This window comes from Hydra viridissima, unplaced genomic scaffold, assembly GCF_058129835.1.
Source record: "Hydra viridissima isolate aposymbiotic clone 2 unplaced genomic scaffold, HvirCarnegie_v1 scaffold_8, whole genome shotgun sequence".
Classification (NCBI taxonomy): domain Eukaryota; kingdom Metazoa; phylum Cnidaria; class Hydrozoa; order Anthoathecata; family Hydridae; genus Hydra; species Hydra viridissima.
Window position 1 is genome coordinate 17,269,199 of NW_028324307.1, and position 20,763 is coordinate 17,289,961.

Consider the following 20,763-nt stretch of genomic DNA (forward strand, 5'->3'; position numbering starts at 1 on the left):
ACGTCATCGTATTATTTTTTACGCCAAAAAGACTTTGCAAAACTCCTATGAAAAAACGAATTTTTTACGCTTAAATTTAAATCCTACTGTACACTGTTAAGAGCGAATTCGTTTACTAGAAATCATGATGATCATAATGATCTTGAATCAGCAAAAAGAGGAAAGAAAACGGTGCCAAAAACAAATTAGAGAAAAGTAATATTAATCGAGTTTGTAGAATCACCGTATCATTAAACTTGATTAATAGATTTTAATAGGCTTCAGATGTATCAATTCTAAAATCATTAAAATGATATACAATTTATTAAATATGCGATTATTAGATATAAAACTGATATATTCACACACAGGTATAAAATAATTATTTGACACCGAACAACACCATCAAAAATACACGCTCTTTTCTTAAAGAATTTTAAAATGTCATAAAAAAAAAAAATTTTTTTTTTTTTAATAAAAGAAAAATGATTGGTCATCAATTTACCAAAACCTAAAAACCGACCTCAGTGTAACGAGTTTAAAAATAAAATAGAAATAATAAAAATAACAAAAAAAATAAACTTCTGAGCGACAGAACAAAACTTAACATTTTTTTTTATCTTTTAATATATACAAACTGACCTGTGTTTTAAAAAAGCAGAATATAAATTATATATTTAAATAAACGAGTAAAAAGGTAAAACATTTAAAAACCTATCAATCATATAAAATAAACAGCTCAACTTCATCTTTATAAATAATATATATATATATATATATATATATATATATATATATATATATATATATATATATATATATATATATATATATATATATATATATATATATATATATACATGCACACATATATATAAAGCTTTTAAACTTGCGAATCGTTCAATCTAACAAAAAAAATAAAAAAATAAAAATTATGGCGGCAAAATATAAAGTAGATGAAAAAATATTTAAATATTTTAAAACACGATAAAAGTTACCCTAAAGCATCATCTTTTGAAATAAGAAATCTGCGAGTGCTATCTTTCACATGCAGTTTAGGCTTACGATTTCCGTCATACATAGATTTCTTTTTCAGTATACTAACCGGTTGGTCTTTTGCACTAAAAAAACACAACTTTCATTAAGATTTGAGAAGCAAATAGGAGATTGTACTTTCGAAAGACGGATAAAATATATCTTTACCAATTACTTGCTTCTGACGAGCTGCTGTTGTGCTTTGTCTCTCTCAACAAATTGGTTGGTTTTACGCGTTTGATTTCTTCACGATTGGGCTGTGAAGAAACAGCAGAAACATCAGGAGCTCTGATAGGGCTAAATCCACCTGCTTTATTTAGGTTTTGTTTTTCAGACACTTCCGACTCTAAAAAGAGATTAATCGTTAAGGTTTTTACGAAATTTCAAAAAAAATCAAAGAAACCCCTTTTGCAGTTTTGTACTTTTAATGTTATAAAAAACTGAAATATCAGACATTTGGATACCTGAAGGTGTTGAGTGCATAGGCCCATCAGATGCATAAGCTGGAAAATTGAAATTATTTTTTTTAAAAAATCAAAGTTTTTATTTATGGAAGATCAATTTTTAATAAATCTTTACTTATATTATGAAATATTAATTTTTAACAAATGATGCACTGTGTACACAAATAAAAACAAAGGCTAAAGAAGATTTTTTTCAAATTTCAAAAGAGAATAAAGCAGAAGCAAAATTCTAAACAAGCATGATGGAAGCATAGATATAAGAATGACAAAATAGCAGTGATCATAAGGATATATTAGGATAACAACATAGAGGATTTTGAGGATGAGTATAATGATCCCATAATATTTACATCTAAATATAAAATGCAATAGAACACAAACTTAAATATCAGATTTAATAGACGTTACTTCTTTTAATAAGCATTTTTTGATTGGCTTGTTTCCATTCTACATGATGAATATTAAGCTGATGAGGAATTTGAGTATCTTTTGTATTTTTATTTGGGTAATTCAATGTAGAAGTTTCTGTAATAAAGAAAAAAATCAGAAGCCTTTAAGAGCAACCAAACTACAAAAAAATTCAACCATTAAGTAAAAAAAAAAAACAAAAATAACAAAAAACAAAAAAAGCTAAACAAAATGATAAAAATACCAACAAAATGATAAAATTAAAAACTTATTAATTGAAAGAATTTCGTTTGTATGACTTACTGGAGCTGTTATCACTAGAGTCTGAATCTGAATCAAGAAAAGCTCTTCTCTTTGCTAACTCAACCTCTTCATCTGATGAGTCTGAGGAATCATTTGTTGTTTGAAAATCTAAGCACCAATAAAAGCAAAAATAAAGCACTAAAAGCATAGAGAAATGAATTTCTGTAAAGAAATTCAAACTAATTACAAAATCCAACCAAACCTGTCATATCTGATCCAGTAGTTATCCTGCGCGGATATCTTCCTCCATCTGTATCACTACTATCAGTAGTAGAGGAGATTGCTGGAACATTAAAAGCTTGTAATGTAGCCCTGTATTTCTCAGTGATCAATTGACCACGCTCATCATCAAGCAATCGCCCTAATGATGGTTTCTGCAAGAAAAAAAATGTCATGAATTTTAACTTTAAAAAGCCATAAAAAAAGCCAACATAAATTAGGTCTCCTGTTGAACACATGAAAAAACAACAAATAATAACATTCAAATAATTTTATCATCAAGACAAATTGTGATCTATTTTGGCAAAAAGTAAACTCTAAAAGCTAGAATAGCAAATTTAAGCAACCGTACAAACCGTACTTACAAACTTTCTATTATTTTTTATTCCATATGATCTATCACCAGTCTTGATGCGTACATACGCATTGTATAGCTCTCTACGAACCTTCCTATTTAAACCCATATAAAATGTCGCAACATACAACGATGTTAAGACACAACTTCCAGGAAAAACATAACCAAAAATGTAATGTTCAAAAGTGATGGTAATTAATGCTGCTGCCATCATTCCTCCGAGAAGAGGTAGAAAAAAGAATGATATCAGCACACGGTATCTTATAGCTTCTATTTTTTTAATTTTTTTTTTGTCTATTTGCTTTTCACAGCTAGAAACTGCTGCACAAGTCATAAGAAGTATAACTCCAGCAACTATTGCAAGAATCGGTGAAAAAAATGTCCACATAATTTCTGGGTCCTTGATTGAAACCCAGCAACTAAATAATATATGTGATATTAACTTTATAAAACAAAAACTTGTATAAAAATATTTTAATTTATGTAAAAAAAAATAAGTACATTAATAAACATGTTATAAATAAACCTACAATTCAGAGTTTCCATATCCATCTGGCTTTAGGCCAGCAGTCACACCCACAACCATGATAGGGGCACCCCATCCAATAAAGTAATAAAACATCATTTGACCATAGTTAATATCTCTTGGTTCAAGAATCATTCTATACATGTGAAGAGCCTCAACAAGAAGCCATGAGAATGTACAAGTAAAAAAGTAATGTATAATAATTGCAACAATTCGGCATCCATTCTAAATACAAAGATTTAAAGAACTTTACACAACATAAAAAATGAAAACAAATTCAAGAGCAATAAAAAATCTTTCAGATCTCAATAGAATTCATATATTTCTAATAATATTTGTTTAAGGTTTTCTGCTAAAAAAAAAAACTGCTATGAAAGATATGGTCAGCCTTACCTCACCAATGTAAGTCCTATTAATTGCAAGCATAAATACAAGCTCAGCAAAGAGAGCTGCAAGCACTAAGTTTTTGTGAATGGAGTTTGAGTTAGATTTCAGCTGCCTTTAAAACGAAACTTTGTTTTATCAAAAAAACTTTGCCATGTTAAATTTAAAAACTTTAAAAATAATTAAAAAGAATGTTTAATAATAAAAATGCTTTTTATTGAAAAAAGTTAAAAAAAAACAACAACAAACAAACAAATACACATACCCTAAGAAGAAAAATATAGAAAAAGTAATGAGCAAGAGACCCAATGAGACACACAATCCTAGATATGTAAGAGAGTCTGGTTGATAGACTCGCTTAAGTCCTTCCTAAATAAAAAAAAAAGGAACATTGAAGTGGAAACTGTACAGCAACATAAATTATTGCTAAGGTCTACTATCAAATCTTAGCCAATCACTCTTACGATATCAAAAATACAATGGTTTGCAACTAACAAGCATATTAATATTTTCTAAAATTTCAATAAGGAAATCTATTTGAAAGTTTTTGAATAATTTTACTTGTTATGATTGTTGAGAAGACTTAAATACTTTTTTCTTAAAAATTTTCTTTGAAATATTTTTACAAAAAACTATTATGCATATTTATAAAACAAACAAATTATTGTGAATTCAGAATAAAACTATTAAACAAAATGCTTACAATGTACTTAATTCCAATTAAAGCAAATGATCCAAGATGATTACACAAGCAAGTGACATCACTTCTATTATCTGAAATCATACTGCAGCCATTTGCAGACCAACCTCCTCCTGAAGTATGCCTGAAAATTTATAAAAGAATTACTTTCAGTTTCCATATAATTTAAGCAACAAAAGTTATATATACTAATTTTATATAACTTATATAACTTACATACAATTATATCAATAAATATATATAAGTTATGTAATATATAATAGTTATATATATAAACTGGTGTCATAAAATTCATTTAAACCGTATAACAACATACTTACTCTAATGAATAATTCCAAAATGCACACATCAATGAAATACCCGGGATTTTAGTCTATAATAAAAAAGAAGCTTACTTTGCAGATATAATACATTGTTTGGTATCATAGTCAATGTTAAATATTTTCACTGCAATAGCATTTAAAAAAAGTAAAACTAATATACTAACAACAAGATATGAATAGATGGTGGATAAGTGGCATAAGTTTACTTATTATATACATATTATAATAAACTTTTATAAATGATTTTATAAAAATCATGAATAATTTATAAGAAAAAAACTTATTAACCCTTTTCCCGTTTGTGTTGCATATTTGCAACAAATGATTTTCTGATAAATGTTTTGGTTGTAAAGCTTATCCACAACATTAGGTGTTTTGATATATGTATTTTATATCTTTCGTTTTTTATTTTGACAAAAATAACCACAATTACATTTTCTTTTGAATAATGGCAGCTCAAGAGAAGTTTTTCCTTTGGTAGTTTGATCATAATGTGCCGGAAAAAGGGTTAAAATTTAAGAGGTATTAAAAAATGATTAAAAAAACAAATTATGTTAATTAAAAGTTTTTTTATTATTATTGCTTTCATTGTGTGTGTATCAATTGTACAATGCATTTTTGAAAAGTTCCTGAAAATGGCTGTGCTTTCATGTTTTTTTTGTCAAAGCTGTAACCAAAAAGGATGTTTAAAAGATGTAATTTATTATCAGTGTGTTGTTAATGAAATGATAAATGATATGAAAACTGAATTTTTTTTGATAATTTTAAGATTTTTAAATGTTTTTATTTGGCCTATGTTTTATTTGTTTTTTTTTTTGATCTTTAAAAAAAAATCAAAAAAGAAAATAAAAAATTAAAGAAAAAATCTTTATTTAAAAACTGGGTTTCACAACATATCAGACTGCGCTTTATTCTTCATTTTCTTGTGATCCTTTATTGAACTCCAGTATGCAAAGAATTCTTATTTTTATAACAAGTCTTTTACTGTAACTTTCTAAGAACCAAAACAATTGCAATTCAAAGTATTGTGTTATTACAGTAAAAAATACAAAACCTTACTGTAACATTTTTGTATTTGATCTTTAAAGTAAATTCAAGTGAACCAATATTGGGTATAGTAATAGTGAAAACATCTGTGTAAACTTCAAGGCTGTACTTACGACTAAAAGAATAACATCCATAAAATAAAATTCAAAAAAAATCGGCATTGTAAAATCTAAACAGCTAAAAAATCTATCTATACCTATCTTGAGTATCAAAAGTTGAAGGCAGCAGCTTTCCAAGAGTTTTGTAGATTATCAGACCGACATTTGCACCACTCACTAAATTACATAAAGAATATATATATTTATTTCCTATTAAAAACAAGTTACAATATATAATTTCTTAAAAAAAAAATTTTATAGTATCCTCCCCTACCACTACAGTTATTATCTATCTAACCATAATTAAAGCAAACCATTGCTCTAATAACAAAATTCTCTTTTTACTGGCAGACTTATGATAAACTAATGTATTTTCTTCTTGTTCCCTGTTTTATTGATTGCAATAAACTATTTCTTTCTTGCAGATTAAAGATTTATAATAATCAATCACTGCTTCACGTAAACGTTGTGAAGGAGGCTGGTTTGAATGATCTTTTTTTTTGTTTGTTGTAAATTTCTTATGAGCACGTCTGTTGTTAATTCACCCACAATTGTTTAACATTCATTTAACAAACACAGTTTGCAATCTGTCACACATAAAACCAATATGGTAAATCATTTCATATAACTCTTTAAAGGCATCATGTTTGGCTACAACTTGTTGACTTTTTAAAACTTGAAGTTAAGTTAATAGCCAAAATAAGTAACTACCTTGTGTTTTGTTATCTAATGTTTCTCTGGAGAGCAAAATTTCTACATTAGAATTTCCCCAAACAGGAAACTCTTTCCACCACAAAGAAATTTGTTGAGGAAGAGAATAGATTTTGTCATCAATATCAGGCGCAAAAATTTCCAAATCTAAACAGAATTTTCAAAAAATTTTTACTTTGATGTGAAAAATGTGAAAAAATGAAATGAAAATTTTTTACATTTTCATTCAAGAAAAACCTTTAAAACTTAATAAGGCTTTTGAAAAAGAATTAAACTTTTAGCCCAGAAAAAGTTGACTATTACTGTTAATGGAAAACTCTTGGATATAATTAAAGTTCTTTAAAAATAGAAGAATAAATTCATTACATATATTTTTTGATGCTTGACTGTAAGGCATAAGTTGAAGTGGTGATCGTCGATACCGTCGACTTTTAATGAAAGCTAAATTATTTGTCAGTGCTACCAGCAATTTTTCCATTTGCTGCATCACACCAGCTGAACCAGAACTTTTCTTTGAATGAATAAAATAATTTAAAACATACTAAACACATATCACTATACTACTTAAAATTTTTTAAATTGATCATTTTAAAACATTAAAAAAAAAAACAAGACTAATTTATAGTAAAAGCAGATGCTTAAAAAAATAAAAACCTCTTGTATAGGTTTCCAAAAAATTGAAACTTCTGTGGAAAACAAGCAACTTGCTGACTTTACAATGTTCTATTAAAAAATATAACCCTAATTTAATCTAATAGAATGTACAATAGTTGAAGAATAATTAATATATGGTTTATTTTAATGAACTTTTTACAGTAAACTAATTACCTCAACAAAACGATGATCATCTGAAGACACGAGTTTTGGTCCTGAGCGACCACTTTCATAAGTCACAAGAAAAGTTAAAGCCTTATTACCAATTTCAATATCCTTTCCATAAAGCCGCGCTGAAGAGCTAGCGGCAAAGTCTAACTGACTGGCAATGTTGCTTACAAGTATCGGCGAAACTAAGTCTCCTGTGGCAACTGTTGATATCTTAAAAGATTAAAACAAGTGAAAGCCAAACAAAATAGCTGAAACAAGCAACAAACAGATTTTTTAAAACAGATTTTTAAAAAATTAACAATTCAAAATAAAAGTTGGTAAAGCAACAGTTAAGAACACATGTAAAGATGCTAGCACATCAAGAAAGTCTGACTTATGATCATTCTCTTAAAAATGTACCTGGCTCAACAGCAACAACAAACCATTTAATAGCAAACCATTTAATACAAGATTGAAAATTTAAAATCCCTGGCCTCTAATTCAAAAAGTATCTTTTGATAATATATCTTCACTAAACAATTTTTTCAAAACTGGGTCCAAAACTCTATTTGAAATTCAGCTACACATTTTCAGTGTCTATTTTAGATGCAATTTTTTTTTTTTTTTTTTTTTTCATTTTTTTAAAATAAAATAAAAAGCTCTCACTGAACTAGTATTTATTTACTGCACAAAGATTTTGAAAAATTCATTAAAAATTTAAAAGTTTTCAATATAAACCCTATTAAATTTACAGACTGAAAATGAGATTGAAAAAGAATTTTTAGTTCAGGACTTTGTGCATTAGAATTACAAGAAGAAGGTTGCAAAAAGTTGATTCATTTAACGAGTGGTATCATTAGATAGTCAGTTTAAATATGCTTTTGAAGATAGATTACTTGTAAGTTTGATTTCATTATATAATTTTCATACTACAATAAAAAACAATTATTTAACAAACTTCTACAATTAAAAAAACTTACAGCTGAGTTTATGTTAGCAAAGCCTACAGAGGTACATCCAAACAAATTTGGAATCAACCAACTTTCTCTTTCATGACAGTATCGAGTGGCATTTCCGATGGCACCACTTGGACATGTTTCTATTTGTGTTTCACCAGGACGAATACGATTCCACCATATTCCTTCAACATATGATTCAGGACAAGATGTATTGATTTCTAATTTTTAAAAGATAATTCATTTACTAAATGTTAATTAAACTTGTGATTAAGGCAAGTTAACTCACCACATGTCCGTTACAGATATTTACTATTACAATTATTTCTTTTTTTAATACTTCAATCATAAATTAACATTCAGTTGAGATTTTTTAGTGTGTAAGAAAGAGGTCAAAACAGATTTACTTATTGAAATCTTTTTGAAAAAAATCTATAAAAAAAACAAACTTACCATTGCACTTGCTTCTTAACTCCTGCCATACTCCTGGACACCTGTCACACTTTCGACCACTCACTTTCTCCTTACAAACACAATCCCCAGTCAGTTTATCACAAATTGGAGTCATTGATCCTTCCAGTAGACAATCACAAGGAACACACATGCCATTTTTGCTGTAGAATGTATCCTGAAAAGTTGTATCTGAGAGATCTAATTTCTTTTTTGCCTTAAAGTTTTATTTCTTTTCTTTTCAAAAACAAAAGTTTTCATTATTTTTCATTAATTACTTCTGTAATTCTTTATTTCTTTAGCCAGCTCTTCTTTAAAAAGTTTGTCTGCTATTCTAACTACATAACATTTGCTTCATACCTTACAAAAACATTTCCCAGGCATTCCACTCTTTTGTCCATCTTTATCACAAATGTTATCAAAGTTCTCGTGCACTTTGCATTCACATGGGCCACACAAACCAGACCCAGGCTCTCCATAATACTCATCATCGCATGTACTCTTAATTTCTGTTTCACAAAGATCTCCTAAATTTTCATTAAAAAATTTTTTTTTAAAAAAAAGAAAATTAAAAGCAACAGGACGCAATTACAAGACTAAAACAATGACAATATGAACCTGTAAAATTTGTTGGGCATTCACATATAAAACTAGAAAGGGATTTAACAGATTGCACACAGATGCCCTTATTCAAACATGGTTTTGATAAACAAATCTCTTCGCATTTTGGGCCTTGATAGCCTGGCTCACAAAGACATTGTGGTTGAGAATAATGCGACTTGCACACTCCGTGCACTCCACATTGGGCAATACTAGAAGAACAGACATCAGAATCATCACAACCAACTTGGACGTTTCTGTTATTAATATTTTGTAGAGAAATATAGTTTCCACCAAATTGAAATCCTGAAATAAAAATTTCCAAACAATATTGCTGCCATCAGTATCATGACAGTATTAAAAAAAATATTCACATATCTCACCAAACAAGCAACCAATAAACTTTTCTTTATATTGGCCTCCCACAGAAATCATTTTTTGTGAACTTGATGACTGATAAAGCAAAACTTCCCTCTTATATTTCTTATAATCAGCAGACAATACCAGTCGAGTGGACTCCCAACTTACTTCTAATTGATGCCACTTACCATCAGATACAAAAATATCTGACAAATTCAGATTCAGTTTTGAATCAAAATTATAGCAGGGATATCCATCAGAAATCTTAAAAAATTGAAACAGAGGTATTCTTATAAATCATAAAATAAATAAAACAAGGGTTTGATAAATAAAAACTGTAATACTTTTAAAACAGCCTTTTTGGAATTGATTTCTTCCTCCCAAATAACTCCATCTTTCCATGATGTTTTAAGCATTATTATAGTGGGATACAACCCACTACTTTTTATTTGACCCATGACTAATTCACTGTTTGACTTCAATGATATAACTGAGCTTAGAGCTTCTATAATGAAAAAAGAAGCATATTATTTACTGCTTTTAATAATTAATCAAACACCAAGAGGTTTAAATTTCAAAAACTTGTTTGGAGAATACAATATTTTATGTAATGTATGTAATGTATGTAATGAATGTAATGCATGTAATGTATGTAATGTATGTAATGTATGTAATGTATGTAATGTATGTAATGTATGTTATGTATGTAATGTATGTAATGTATGTAATGCATGTTATGTATGTTATGTATGTAAAAAATGTAATGTATGTAATGTATGTAATGTATGCAATGTATGCAATGTATGCAATGTATGTAATGTATGTAATGCATGTAATGTATGCCATGTATGTAATGTGTGTAATGCATGTAATGTATGTCATGTATGTAATGTATGTCATGTATGTAATGTATGTAATGTATGTAATGTATGTAATGTATGTAATGTATGTAATGTATGTAATGTATGTAATGTATGTAATGTATATAATGTATGTATTAACTTACTTTTAACTTCATTCTTAAATGATTAGAGCCTTTAGTTTGACTTAAACCTTAATTTTAATTCTCAAATTTACTGTAAAAAACACTACAGTGGTTTATGGTGATTTTTGAGTTGATATTATGTATATTTAAAATCAAAAAATCAAAAAGCAAATACCTTGGTCACAAAATTCACCAAGGAACCCTGCTTGACATTCACATATGGCTTTGTATAACCCATCAACACATTTTCCATTTTTACAAGGATTCCCTTGGCTACAGAAATCTGTTTTTGGGCAATTAGGGGAAACTTGGAATGCCTGAACAGCTGAAGAAAAATCTAGCTTTGAATAATCAAGTGTAACATCTCGTATACAGCCAACAAAATCTTTAGAGTTTGTTTGAATAGCTTTAGTTTGAAGAGGAAAACCACCAATTAGTAAAGGAGCTGTTAGATCCAATGACCTGAAGTGAAAAAAACTATTTAGTAATAATGTTTACAAAATATTTAGAAGCATAATTTTGTTTTAATGTGTAAAAATTTTATTGAAAATGAAATAAATCAAAAAATTCAAATTAAATTTAAAGGAAGATAAAATTAAATCTAAAAGTATTAACAAAACTTAAATAAATAATCTTTATCTTACTAACATTATACTAATACTATTTATACTAATAAACAAAAATATAGCAAAATAGCTTAATTGCAATTAAAATTCAGTTAAATAAGAAATCTTAAAGAAAATGTATTAAAATTAATAAACAGATTAAAATTATTAATAATAAATCAAAATATTTATAGCAAAAACTATTAATAGTAAATTAAAAATGTGTAAACATAAAGATACAAAAAAGAAGAAAGACAATTAAACTATGATTTATTAACTTTAGTTGACTGACATTCTAGCAAATATTTTTTTTACAGAAACTTTTTATTATACATACTTCATTTCTCCATCAATAGTTTTTGATGCACTGCAGTGCTTTAATTTGCCTTCTGGATTTACAAGATGAGCTATATTGACATCACAAGAGTGACCAACAGCCAATGACACTATCTAAAATATTTGTTTAGAACCGATATGCAATTATCATAATATTCAGGCAATAATGCTTCGTTATCTATTTTTCTATTGCAAGTACAAAATATCTTTTTATTCCCTATGAAAATAAAAGATTGAAAGAGAACCTTATCTCTATATAAAACTGACACAAAATGCCAGCCACCATTATTCACGCCTCCAGCTATGAAACTTTTAACAGTAGTCACTTTTTCTTCTTCCTTCTTAGAACCACCTTTAGAGATAGTAAAAACAACTTGCCCATTAACAATCTCAAGTGCAATAAAGTCATTTGTTTTGTTATAGCGACCATTATATAATATCAGAGCATCTGAGTCTTGTGTTGCAAATTCCAGAGATAAAGTGAAGTTCCAGCGCTGCTTTATTCCTATAAAGGTTTGAAAAAAACTTAAATCATCTGAAAAATATTTCAACATGTTGTTAAAAAGAAATTTTAAACATTTACAAAAAAACAACTTATTTATGGCATAACAAAATTCATTAAAAAACAAACCATTCATAGCAATGTAAGATTCTTTACGAAAATGAGCTGTTGAAGAAGTGCAAAATTCACTCTCCATTTTAGAATGACACTGACAACGAAATCCATTTTTATCTTCATTTACACACTGACCATTAGCTCCACAGGGGTTTGTTTCCAGCGCAAATGGGGATGTCCCAGGACAGGTTGAAGTTACTTTATTGACATTACAGTACTTTCCTATAAAATATTAAAGTTACATATAATTACTTCCTTACTTATTAATACTTACTTCCTAGAGTTTGTAAAAGATAAAAAAAATTCAAAGAACCTGAGTATCCATTTTCACAAATACATGTTAAACCCTCATCTGTACTGACACATTTTCCATGAGGACCACATGGCTTAGCATAACACAAACTAAACTTTTGTGAGCAAGAATTTGGAGCATTAGGTCCATCACGATACCCAGTTTTACAGGCGCATACTAACTTTTGTTTGATGTGAACACCACGAAATACTACATTAGATGAAAATACTGTGCTACTCTGTGTTTCAGTATTTACAGAGTTAATAGAACATCTTTGAAAATTCTCACATGATTCAGCACCACAAAAGTAATCATTCCAGTAGTCAATTGAAAACACAGAAACATTTAAAATATTTTCAAAACGTGCCATATTGAGATAAAACAAATCTTTCAACTTTGTTACTGGTAAAAAATCATTTGTTGTTTCTTCTCGAACAGATATTACAACTTCTAACAAAGGAAAGACACTTGGTACTGTTACAAAATCCTCAATACTTAGTATAAATATACGCCTGGAATCACAATTAAAAACAGTTGAAAGAGCATACTTGAAGTTTTTCAACATTGCTGCTGTCAAAAAGTTATCTTTTGTTATATTTTTTAAAACAATAAACATGCTCCTACTAACCATGGGACTGTTAATCTCTGACACAGTTATATGACCAGTAGCACTGGCAATATTTTCACCATCAGTCACTTCAAAAACTACTTGCACTTCAAAAACTGTGTTCATGATGCTTTTTTGAAGAACCAAGTCACCTGTATTTTCATATAGCTTTACAAAGCCAAGCTCATTTCCTTTTATAATAGAATAAGTAAGTTTACTGGTTACATCAATATCTGTAGCTGGAACCTTAAAAAGAAGGCTATCGGAATCACTATTATTGTTGAGAAAAATATAAAAGTCATTTAACATAGGTGGATGATCATTTATATCAAGAACTGTTACATTTACAACACATTTGTCTTCTTTACCACTCGGAGCACTAGCACGCACTTCAAGTATATAACTACTTTGAGTTTCATAATCTAACCTTCTAGAAACTTCAATGATTCCAGTTCGACGATTTATATTAAAAGAATTTTGAACATTTTTTGAAATGCTATAAAGAATGTCATTTTGGAAATCTTCATCTGCCAGAGTTGCTATTACTTGACCAACTTGTTGTGTTGTTGTGTTTTCATTAACACTAAAATAATAAATAGGTTTTTCGAAAATAGGTGAGCTATCTTGAACATCTTTAAGAATGATATTGACAAACATAGATGTACTCAATTGCTTTACTCCTCTATCTGTTGCTACAACACATATTTTGTATGACGGAATTACTTCTCTATCAAGAAGACTTTTTGTTGTAATTATGCCAGTATCTGGAGCAATTGCAAATGAGTCATTACCTGGAGTAGGCAAATAGAGATTTAAAATATAAATGAGTATATATTAAACGCTCACATTTAAATTAACTTAAAAAGAAAAAACAGTTAAACTACATTAAATAACAGTAAAATTTTTAATTTCTAGCCACATGTAATTTTAAGACACCTTATATGGTAAAAAAAAAAAGCAAACCTTAATGATGCTAAAAAAATGAATTCAAAACAAATCAATAAACAAATCAACAATTTTTCCTTTTGCATAGTATACCTGAAGAATCAAGGGAATAAACTATTAACTTATTAGAGCCATCATCATCATCTACTGCAGATACTGTAGTGACAAAGCTTCCAATGGCTACTGATTCTAAGATTTCCACATTGTAATTTCCCTGAAGTAAAGAATCATGTAAGTTATCATTAGTAAAAAGCTCTTTTTAGGTAAAAATTTTTGGCAACTATAACTTGTAGTTAAAATGAATAAATCAGTAACTTTATCTAATGCTGTGGGAAAAAAGATATTTTTTCATAAAAACATATAAGCTTATCATTATTTATATTATTTTTATCTGAGATTGAACTCAAGTTATTTTTTTCTTTTAGTAGAATCTTTTTTTATTTAAAATAAACTTGCATTAATAAATTTGCCTTTAAATTTTTTTTTTTAGAAAAAAATATAAGTTTTAATTTCCCTGAATGAGAAAAATGTTTTGAAAAATTGTAAAAAATTGCATTTAATAACATTCTGGTCCATTATCTTAGCAAGACTTAAATCAAATTTTTTTTTTACATAGCTTTTTATTCTACAGAATGAAAAATCTACTTTTGAGTCCTTATAATAAAAACTATTTAAACATGTGTATTCTAATTGAGAAAGTTTGACTTTCCAATAATACAGAAGATTTAACTTCTTTAATGAGATAATATCAGATTGAGACTTTGATAACAGTTTTCACTAACTCAAACTTTACTTTTAACAACTTTGAGTCAATTTTAATCTTACCTTAATAAATTTAGGAGCATTATCATTCACATCAATCAAGTTAATTATTACAGTTGTTGTTGATGAAAGAGGTAATGGTTTTCCATGGTCTTCTGCTTTTACAGTTAGCTGATAGGATAATTTTTTTTCGCGATCAAGATTTGTTAGAGTATGTATCTCACCTAACAAAAATGTTGAAAAATAAAAGTATGACTAACACTAAATCATATGAAATAAAAGTTGAGCTTCATAAATTATTTCCCAGCTCTAAGGTGTCAATCAATCTATTTTATTTTTTATGTTTTATATTCTATTTTTTCATATGCTTTTTTGTAATTAGTTATTAAAGTGTTTAGAATTAAAATGATTTATGAAAAAAATGTAATAAGAGGGAAACAAATATTTGTGGCATAATTTATGCAACATACTTTAATGCAACTTTTAACATAATTAATATGATATCTGAAATAATAACATAATTGATAATATCTTGAGATGATCACAAGGTGATACGCGTTTGTGAATTATGCTTAAAGGATTTTATAAAACTTCTTGGAATAATGCTGAAAAATTTTAAATTATAAAAATTTACCAGTTTCTTTATTAAGCAAAAAATTTTCATCTGGACTTTGAAAATAATAAGAAATTTTCGCATTATCTCCACTATCATCATCAGTTGCAGTGATTTTTCCAATAATTGTTCCAATAGGTACATCTTCAGTGACAAAAAGGGTGTTAATGCTGTCTGCAAATCTATCAAGAATGAGATTTTTAAAAATGCTAAATATTAAATTAAATTGCTAAATAACATATTAAAAACACAAAAGCTTAAGCAAATATTTACCTGGGATAGTTATTATTGGCATCAAAGATATTAATTGTTAGGTCAGCAAAACCAGGCTGTTGATCATCCCCTGCACTCAAATCAATTACTTTTAACTTTAAGATGTACTGTTTTTGTTTTTTAAAATCTAATTTGCATCCACTTAATGAAATGATTCCTGAAAATGCATCTATTTGAAAGCAATGATTTGGATCACCTTCTGTAATAGAATACTCAAAGTTTTCAATACTTAAATGATCAAGATCCTCTGCTTGGACTTGTATTAGTGCAGTACCTCGAACAGTATCTTCAGAAACACTTATAACATAAGAGGAATTCTTGTAGTGTGGTGAATTGTCATTTATATTTTCAATGTCAATGCTGACACTGACTTTATCTGTTCTTTGTGGAACACCATGATCAGAGGCAATGACAAAGAAAGTATAGCTGGTTCTTGTTTCATAGTCAAGTTTTTGCAACACTTTAATTGCACCTGTTAAAGGATCTAAAGAAAATGGCAAATCTTTAGGCGTGTCACTTGAGAAACTGTAAGCCACCCTTCCATTCTCACCAGAATCATCATCTTTTGCTGTTAACTTGTTATAAACAACAGTACCAACTTCTGAAGACTCTAAAATAGATGTTTTATAAGACCGTCTGGTAAATGTTGGGGAATTGTCATTTACATCTTCCACAATAACCTAAACCAAATGCCATAATATTATTAAATACAAAAAAATTAACAAAAAATGGCTGAACAGTTCAAGTAAAATAGAATATGAACATATAAAACCAAAGTTACATATAGATAAATATTATATGATATATTTATGCATCATATATAAAAGGTTCATCATATGTAAAAGGACTTTTTTTATTTTAGCTATTTTCACTATTACAATGACTAAAATGAAATCTAAAATACAAATGTCTTTATAACAAGCAGTGCAAAATACATGGTAATATGCATTTTTTGTTCAACTATTTCTACATACACCACACTTTCTAAATTTTGTTAGTTGCAAAACATCAGGTACCTTTTTTACTTTAACGTTTTAGTCTCTTGAAAATCAAGAAAATCTATTGTAAGATTCTGATATTTAAATCTTGACTATATTATTCAATATATAATTCTTTCTTTTGAACGGATTAGTTAATCAAACTTAAATATTCAGGGTTGTGTTTTGTATAAAATCTGAAGGAATAAATTTGAAACAAATCTCCGATGGAACAAAGATGTCACTTTTAAAAAACTAAGTGATTTCATATGGAATGACCCAAAATGCATTTCTATATCATTTCACACATTCATAAAAAGAACACAAAAAATCATTTACCACTTTATCATTTAAAGATAAATATCAATACAGATTAAGTAATAAAAAGATACTCATACCTCTACTAATACACTAGCATGCTGTGGTGGGAAACCAAGATCAAATGCATCTACAGTAAATTCAAAAATTCTACTTGATCTATCAAAGTCTAATGGCTCAGTCAATTTTATCTCACCACTTGAGCTATCAATACTAAACTCAGGTTGACTTAATCGTCGATATTCAATTTTTCCATTTGATCCAGAATCAGCATCAGTTGCAGTTACATTTAGAACTACTTGATTAATAGGAGTATCTTCAGGTAAATTTATCACAAATTTATTTTTTAAAAAAATAGGTTTATTATCATTGATATCTTCTAATGTAATATTGACTGAAACAATGGCAGATAGAGGACCAGGGTCTATGCCTTTGTCCTCAGCTTTGACATCAAAAACATAGAATGGTTTCAATTCTCTGTCCAGTATTTGAATATTCTTTATAACCCCAGTTTTCTGATCAATTTGAAATGGGAAGTCAATGTCTATATTCTTAGTAAATGAATACTCAATTTCACTGTTAATACCAATATCTTTATCATAAGCCTGCACAGTAAGTATAAATTGATTTAGTGGCTGTTGCTCTTTGATGGTTTTAGAATAAATTGGCAAACTAAAAATTGGATAATTATCATTGATATCTAAAACATTTATTACTACTGTGGTATAAGCAATTAAATTTATGTTATCTCTATCAGAGGCTGTTAAATCTAATGCAAATAAAGTTGCAGCCTCTTCACGATCTAAGCCAGAAAGAATTGTTATTTCTCCAGAATTTTCATCAACTTTAAAAAGATGATCTGATTTTAAGTCTGGGTTCTTTTTAAAGAGAAAGCTTCCTGATCCTCCAAACACCTTTAACTTTAAAATAGTTTTGCCAACATTAATATTCTCTTTAACATCAATAGCATATTGATCATGTTCAAAGTGAATATCTGAAGAACGACGTTTTCGTGTAAGAAAACCTTTTGAAAAGTAAATTTTTAAGTTGAAAATTCTATTATTTATAACATTAACTGATTTTGTTAAGATCTTACAGCCAATAGGGTTTCCATTAGTGTGAATAAATAATCCTGGCATAAATATGAGCTTGTTTTTTGAAAAGAACAATAATTCTCTAGAAACATTTTGGCACAGAATTATCTGTTGATAATTGTCTTTGAAAAGAAATTCTAAATTGATAGAGGCATTATGAAGATAAAAATCCATATAAAGTTCATATGCACGCTTAACAAGAGTTGCATAGTATTTAGAAAGAATAAAAGTTGTCTTTCCCTCCAACATTGGGGTATTTCTTTTGGAGTGGTCTCCAACTAGTTTAGTAAAATACTTTACAGAACTAATAACTAAAGTTAAACATTCAGTTTGATTGCAATTCAGATATCTTTGAGAAATATAAATTTCATTATAATTAGATAACTTTATGTCCTTTGAAGAACTACTTTTTCTTCTATCAAGCCAGTAATATGTCCAACTAGGCAATACTTTACTAAGGTGTAAAATAGCATATCTTTTATCTTCACTAGGTGTTAATAGATACTTTTCAGGGTCATTGTAATCTACATTGAAAGCATTATCTGTTTGGAGCAAGAGCAGCAATAGAGTGCAAAGAATCATTTTGAAAAGCCACTTGATAGCTACTTCTTTTATACATCTCATATTTTTAAGAAGGAAAATTCATTTTAGCAGAAATATATTGCGAATTTAAAGAGTACATGTATCGCTATAACGCTATACTTTATTCAAACAAGAATTTGTATGCTAGGAATTCTTAAATTCAGATTACAAACAGTTTATATAGATATGTCTTCGGTGCCACAGATAATTATTTCTTTATTTTTTTCGTTTTTAAGATGACAATGTTTGATAATAATGCTATGTCTAAAATACGATAAAACAGAAATATTCAATATTCATTTAAAAATAAATACAATCAAAACATCTTTTTTATGTAACTCTTAAGCATAGCTACATATAATAATGTCTATCCTAAAAATATATATTGCGTTTAATGTTTGTGTGATTTTTTTAAAAAAAATCCTGATCATTCAAAGTAACAAATATAACACACGGTTAATAACAGAATGCCACCAATACTGACCGTTTTTAATAACTTATGTTTTTTTAATTTTAAAATGAATTCTTTGATGCTCGTTTATTTGATCCACTGTACAGTTTATTTTTTACTGTGATTCTAAATATATTTAATATTTTAAAAGTAAAAATGTGATGATATTTTTTAAAAGAGAGTTACGCCGTAAATTTAAACGATATTCTCTTTATAGTAAAATGATAAAAGATAGCGCAAGACTAAAAATTTCTTTTCATCGAGTAAACAAAAGACGCTTTTATTCTCAATTGACTGAAAACTTGAATTGTTGTTAAGTACATAACTACGTAAAAACTAAGTCGGAAAATTGATTGTCTGTTCTACTTGGCGGCTAGAGCCTTTAGAAAACAAATGTTAACTTATACTACTTCGAACTATTGTAACAATACAAAACAGCTATGAATTTATGCTTTGAAAGAATCTTTTAAGGTTCATAGTGTCACTTTTCGATATACTTTTATGAATTATTTAGCTTAAAATAACTATAGGTACGGTTTTCGACAATAAAAAGCTTGTTCATCCGCTGGATATTTAATTCAATTTGATATTAACACGATAGAAATAAAAAATGGAATGTAGCAGGAGGCAGTGTGATCATAAAAATATCGTGGTCTCTTTGTACAACACAGAACGGTCTATAAGATGGAATGAGGCGTTTTTAATAACTGCATCTTGTGCTTCTAGTTTAAGCAAAATTTTGTTTTCAGCATATCATTTATCCTTCAATTCAAAAAACAGACAGCTAAACTTTGTGACCATTGATTTTCTTTTGCTACAAGATGTTTTTGAATGTTATTTAGAGATGTATGGTCAAAGTATGTTGGACAATAAGCGCTATTGCAAGAGTACAAATTGGCAAAACGGAATACGCTCTTCAAATACAATATATCAATTTAAATAGAAATAGAAATGCACTAGGTATGTCTAAATAAAATTTGTTCTATACTGTCTTTGGTTTGCCCTATCATAAATATTATGTGGTTTGGCACTGTCGTTCTTTCCATTAAATATCGCACTGTAAAGTGCATTAAACCAACAAAAAAAGGGAAATACTCGAAGAGTACACGAAAAGTAAATCCTATCACATTTTTTGATTTTTGAGTTATTTACCATTTCCCGATTGATAGGCCAACAATTTGTTTGAACAATTTCCCAATTGATAGGCCAACAATTTGTTTGAACAATTTAAGTTTGAAAACAGCGTGGTCAATTAGAAAAATTTCTATGTAGTGAAAAAGCAACAGGATTCGTTGCAAACCGAGGCAATGTGTAAAATTCACTTACACGATTTTTACAAAATCAGGAACCTAATTTTAGATATCAATTTAGTAAATGTCAAAAAGAACTTTCCAATACTTCGAACTTTTTAACATTTAAAGATTTTTCCCGTGGATTCTTCATTTAGCTATGCGTTAAAGTAAGAGCTTTTGATGAAAACGTTACGCGTTAAAGTAAGAGCTTTTGATGAAAAAGTTAAATTTTCCTGTTAAATATTTTTAGGGGGTTGAAGACTTTGGTAAAATGAATCTAGAAACAACTATTG

At 28.1% G+C, this 20,763-nt stretch overlaps 1 protein-coding gene across 1 annotated transcript; it reads right to left on the bottom strand.

Annotated features, from left to right (window-relative positions):
• Positions 1-808: 808 nt before the first annotated feature.
• Positions 809-19,000, bottom strand: LOC145195375 (cadherin EGF LAG seven-pass G-type receptor 1-like). Its single transcript, XM_090095420.1, has 35 exons — positions 17,132-19,000; positions 15,757-16,436; positions 15,505-15,665; positions 14,934-15,094; positions 14,202-14,322; positions 12,578-13,954; positions 12,280-12,486; positions 11,894-12,153; positions 11,650-11,762; positions 10,883-11,169; positions 10,067-10,227; positions 9,746-9,986; positions 9,381-9,668; positions 9,123-9,289; positions 8,766-8,940; positions 8,337-8,533; positions 7,381-7,587; positions 7,207-7,275; positions 6,919-7,063; positions 6,553-6,699; positions 5,940-6,018; positions 5,756-5,858; positions 4,694-4,746; positions 4,377-4,497; positions 3,939-4,042; positions 3,683-3,788; positions 3,294-3,514; positions 2,774-3,182; positions 2,392-2,563; positions 2,190-2,297; positions 1,887-2,003; positions 1,479-1,517; positions 1,183-1,360; positions 978-1,100; positions 809-884 (listed from the first exon to the last, which is right to left on the bottom strand). The coding sequence occupies exons 1-35, from the start codon at positions 18,767-18,769 to the stop codon at positions 863-865; spliced, it is 8,757 nt and encodes a 2,918-aa protein (XP_089951546.1). The 5' UTR covers positions 18,770-19,000; the 3' UTR covers positions 809-862.
• Between the last annotated feature and the right edge of the window lie 1,763 nt (positions 19,001-20,763).

Bases quoted from the DNA above. Each gene is read 5' to 3' on its own strand.
- LOC145195375 (XM_090095420.1), bottom strand. From the start codon at position 18,769: ATGAGATGTATAAAAGAAGTAGCTATCAAGTGGCTTTTCAAAATGATT. The intron at 12,487-12,577 runs GTTCTTTGAATT...AATATTTTATAG, and splicing joins TTGTGAAAATGGATACTCAG to GAAAGTACTGTAATGTCAAT. The intron at 2,564-2,773 runs GTAAGTACGGTT...TTTTTCTTGCAG, and splicing joins TAAAAAATAATAGAAAGTTT to AAACCATCATTAGGGCGATT.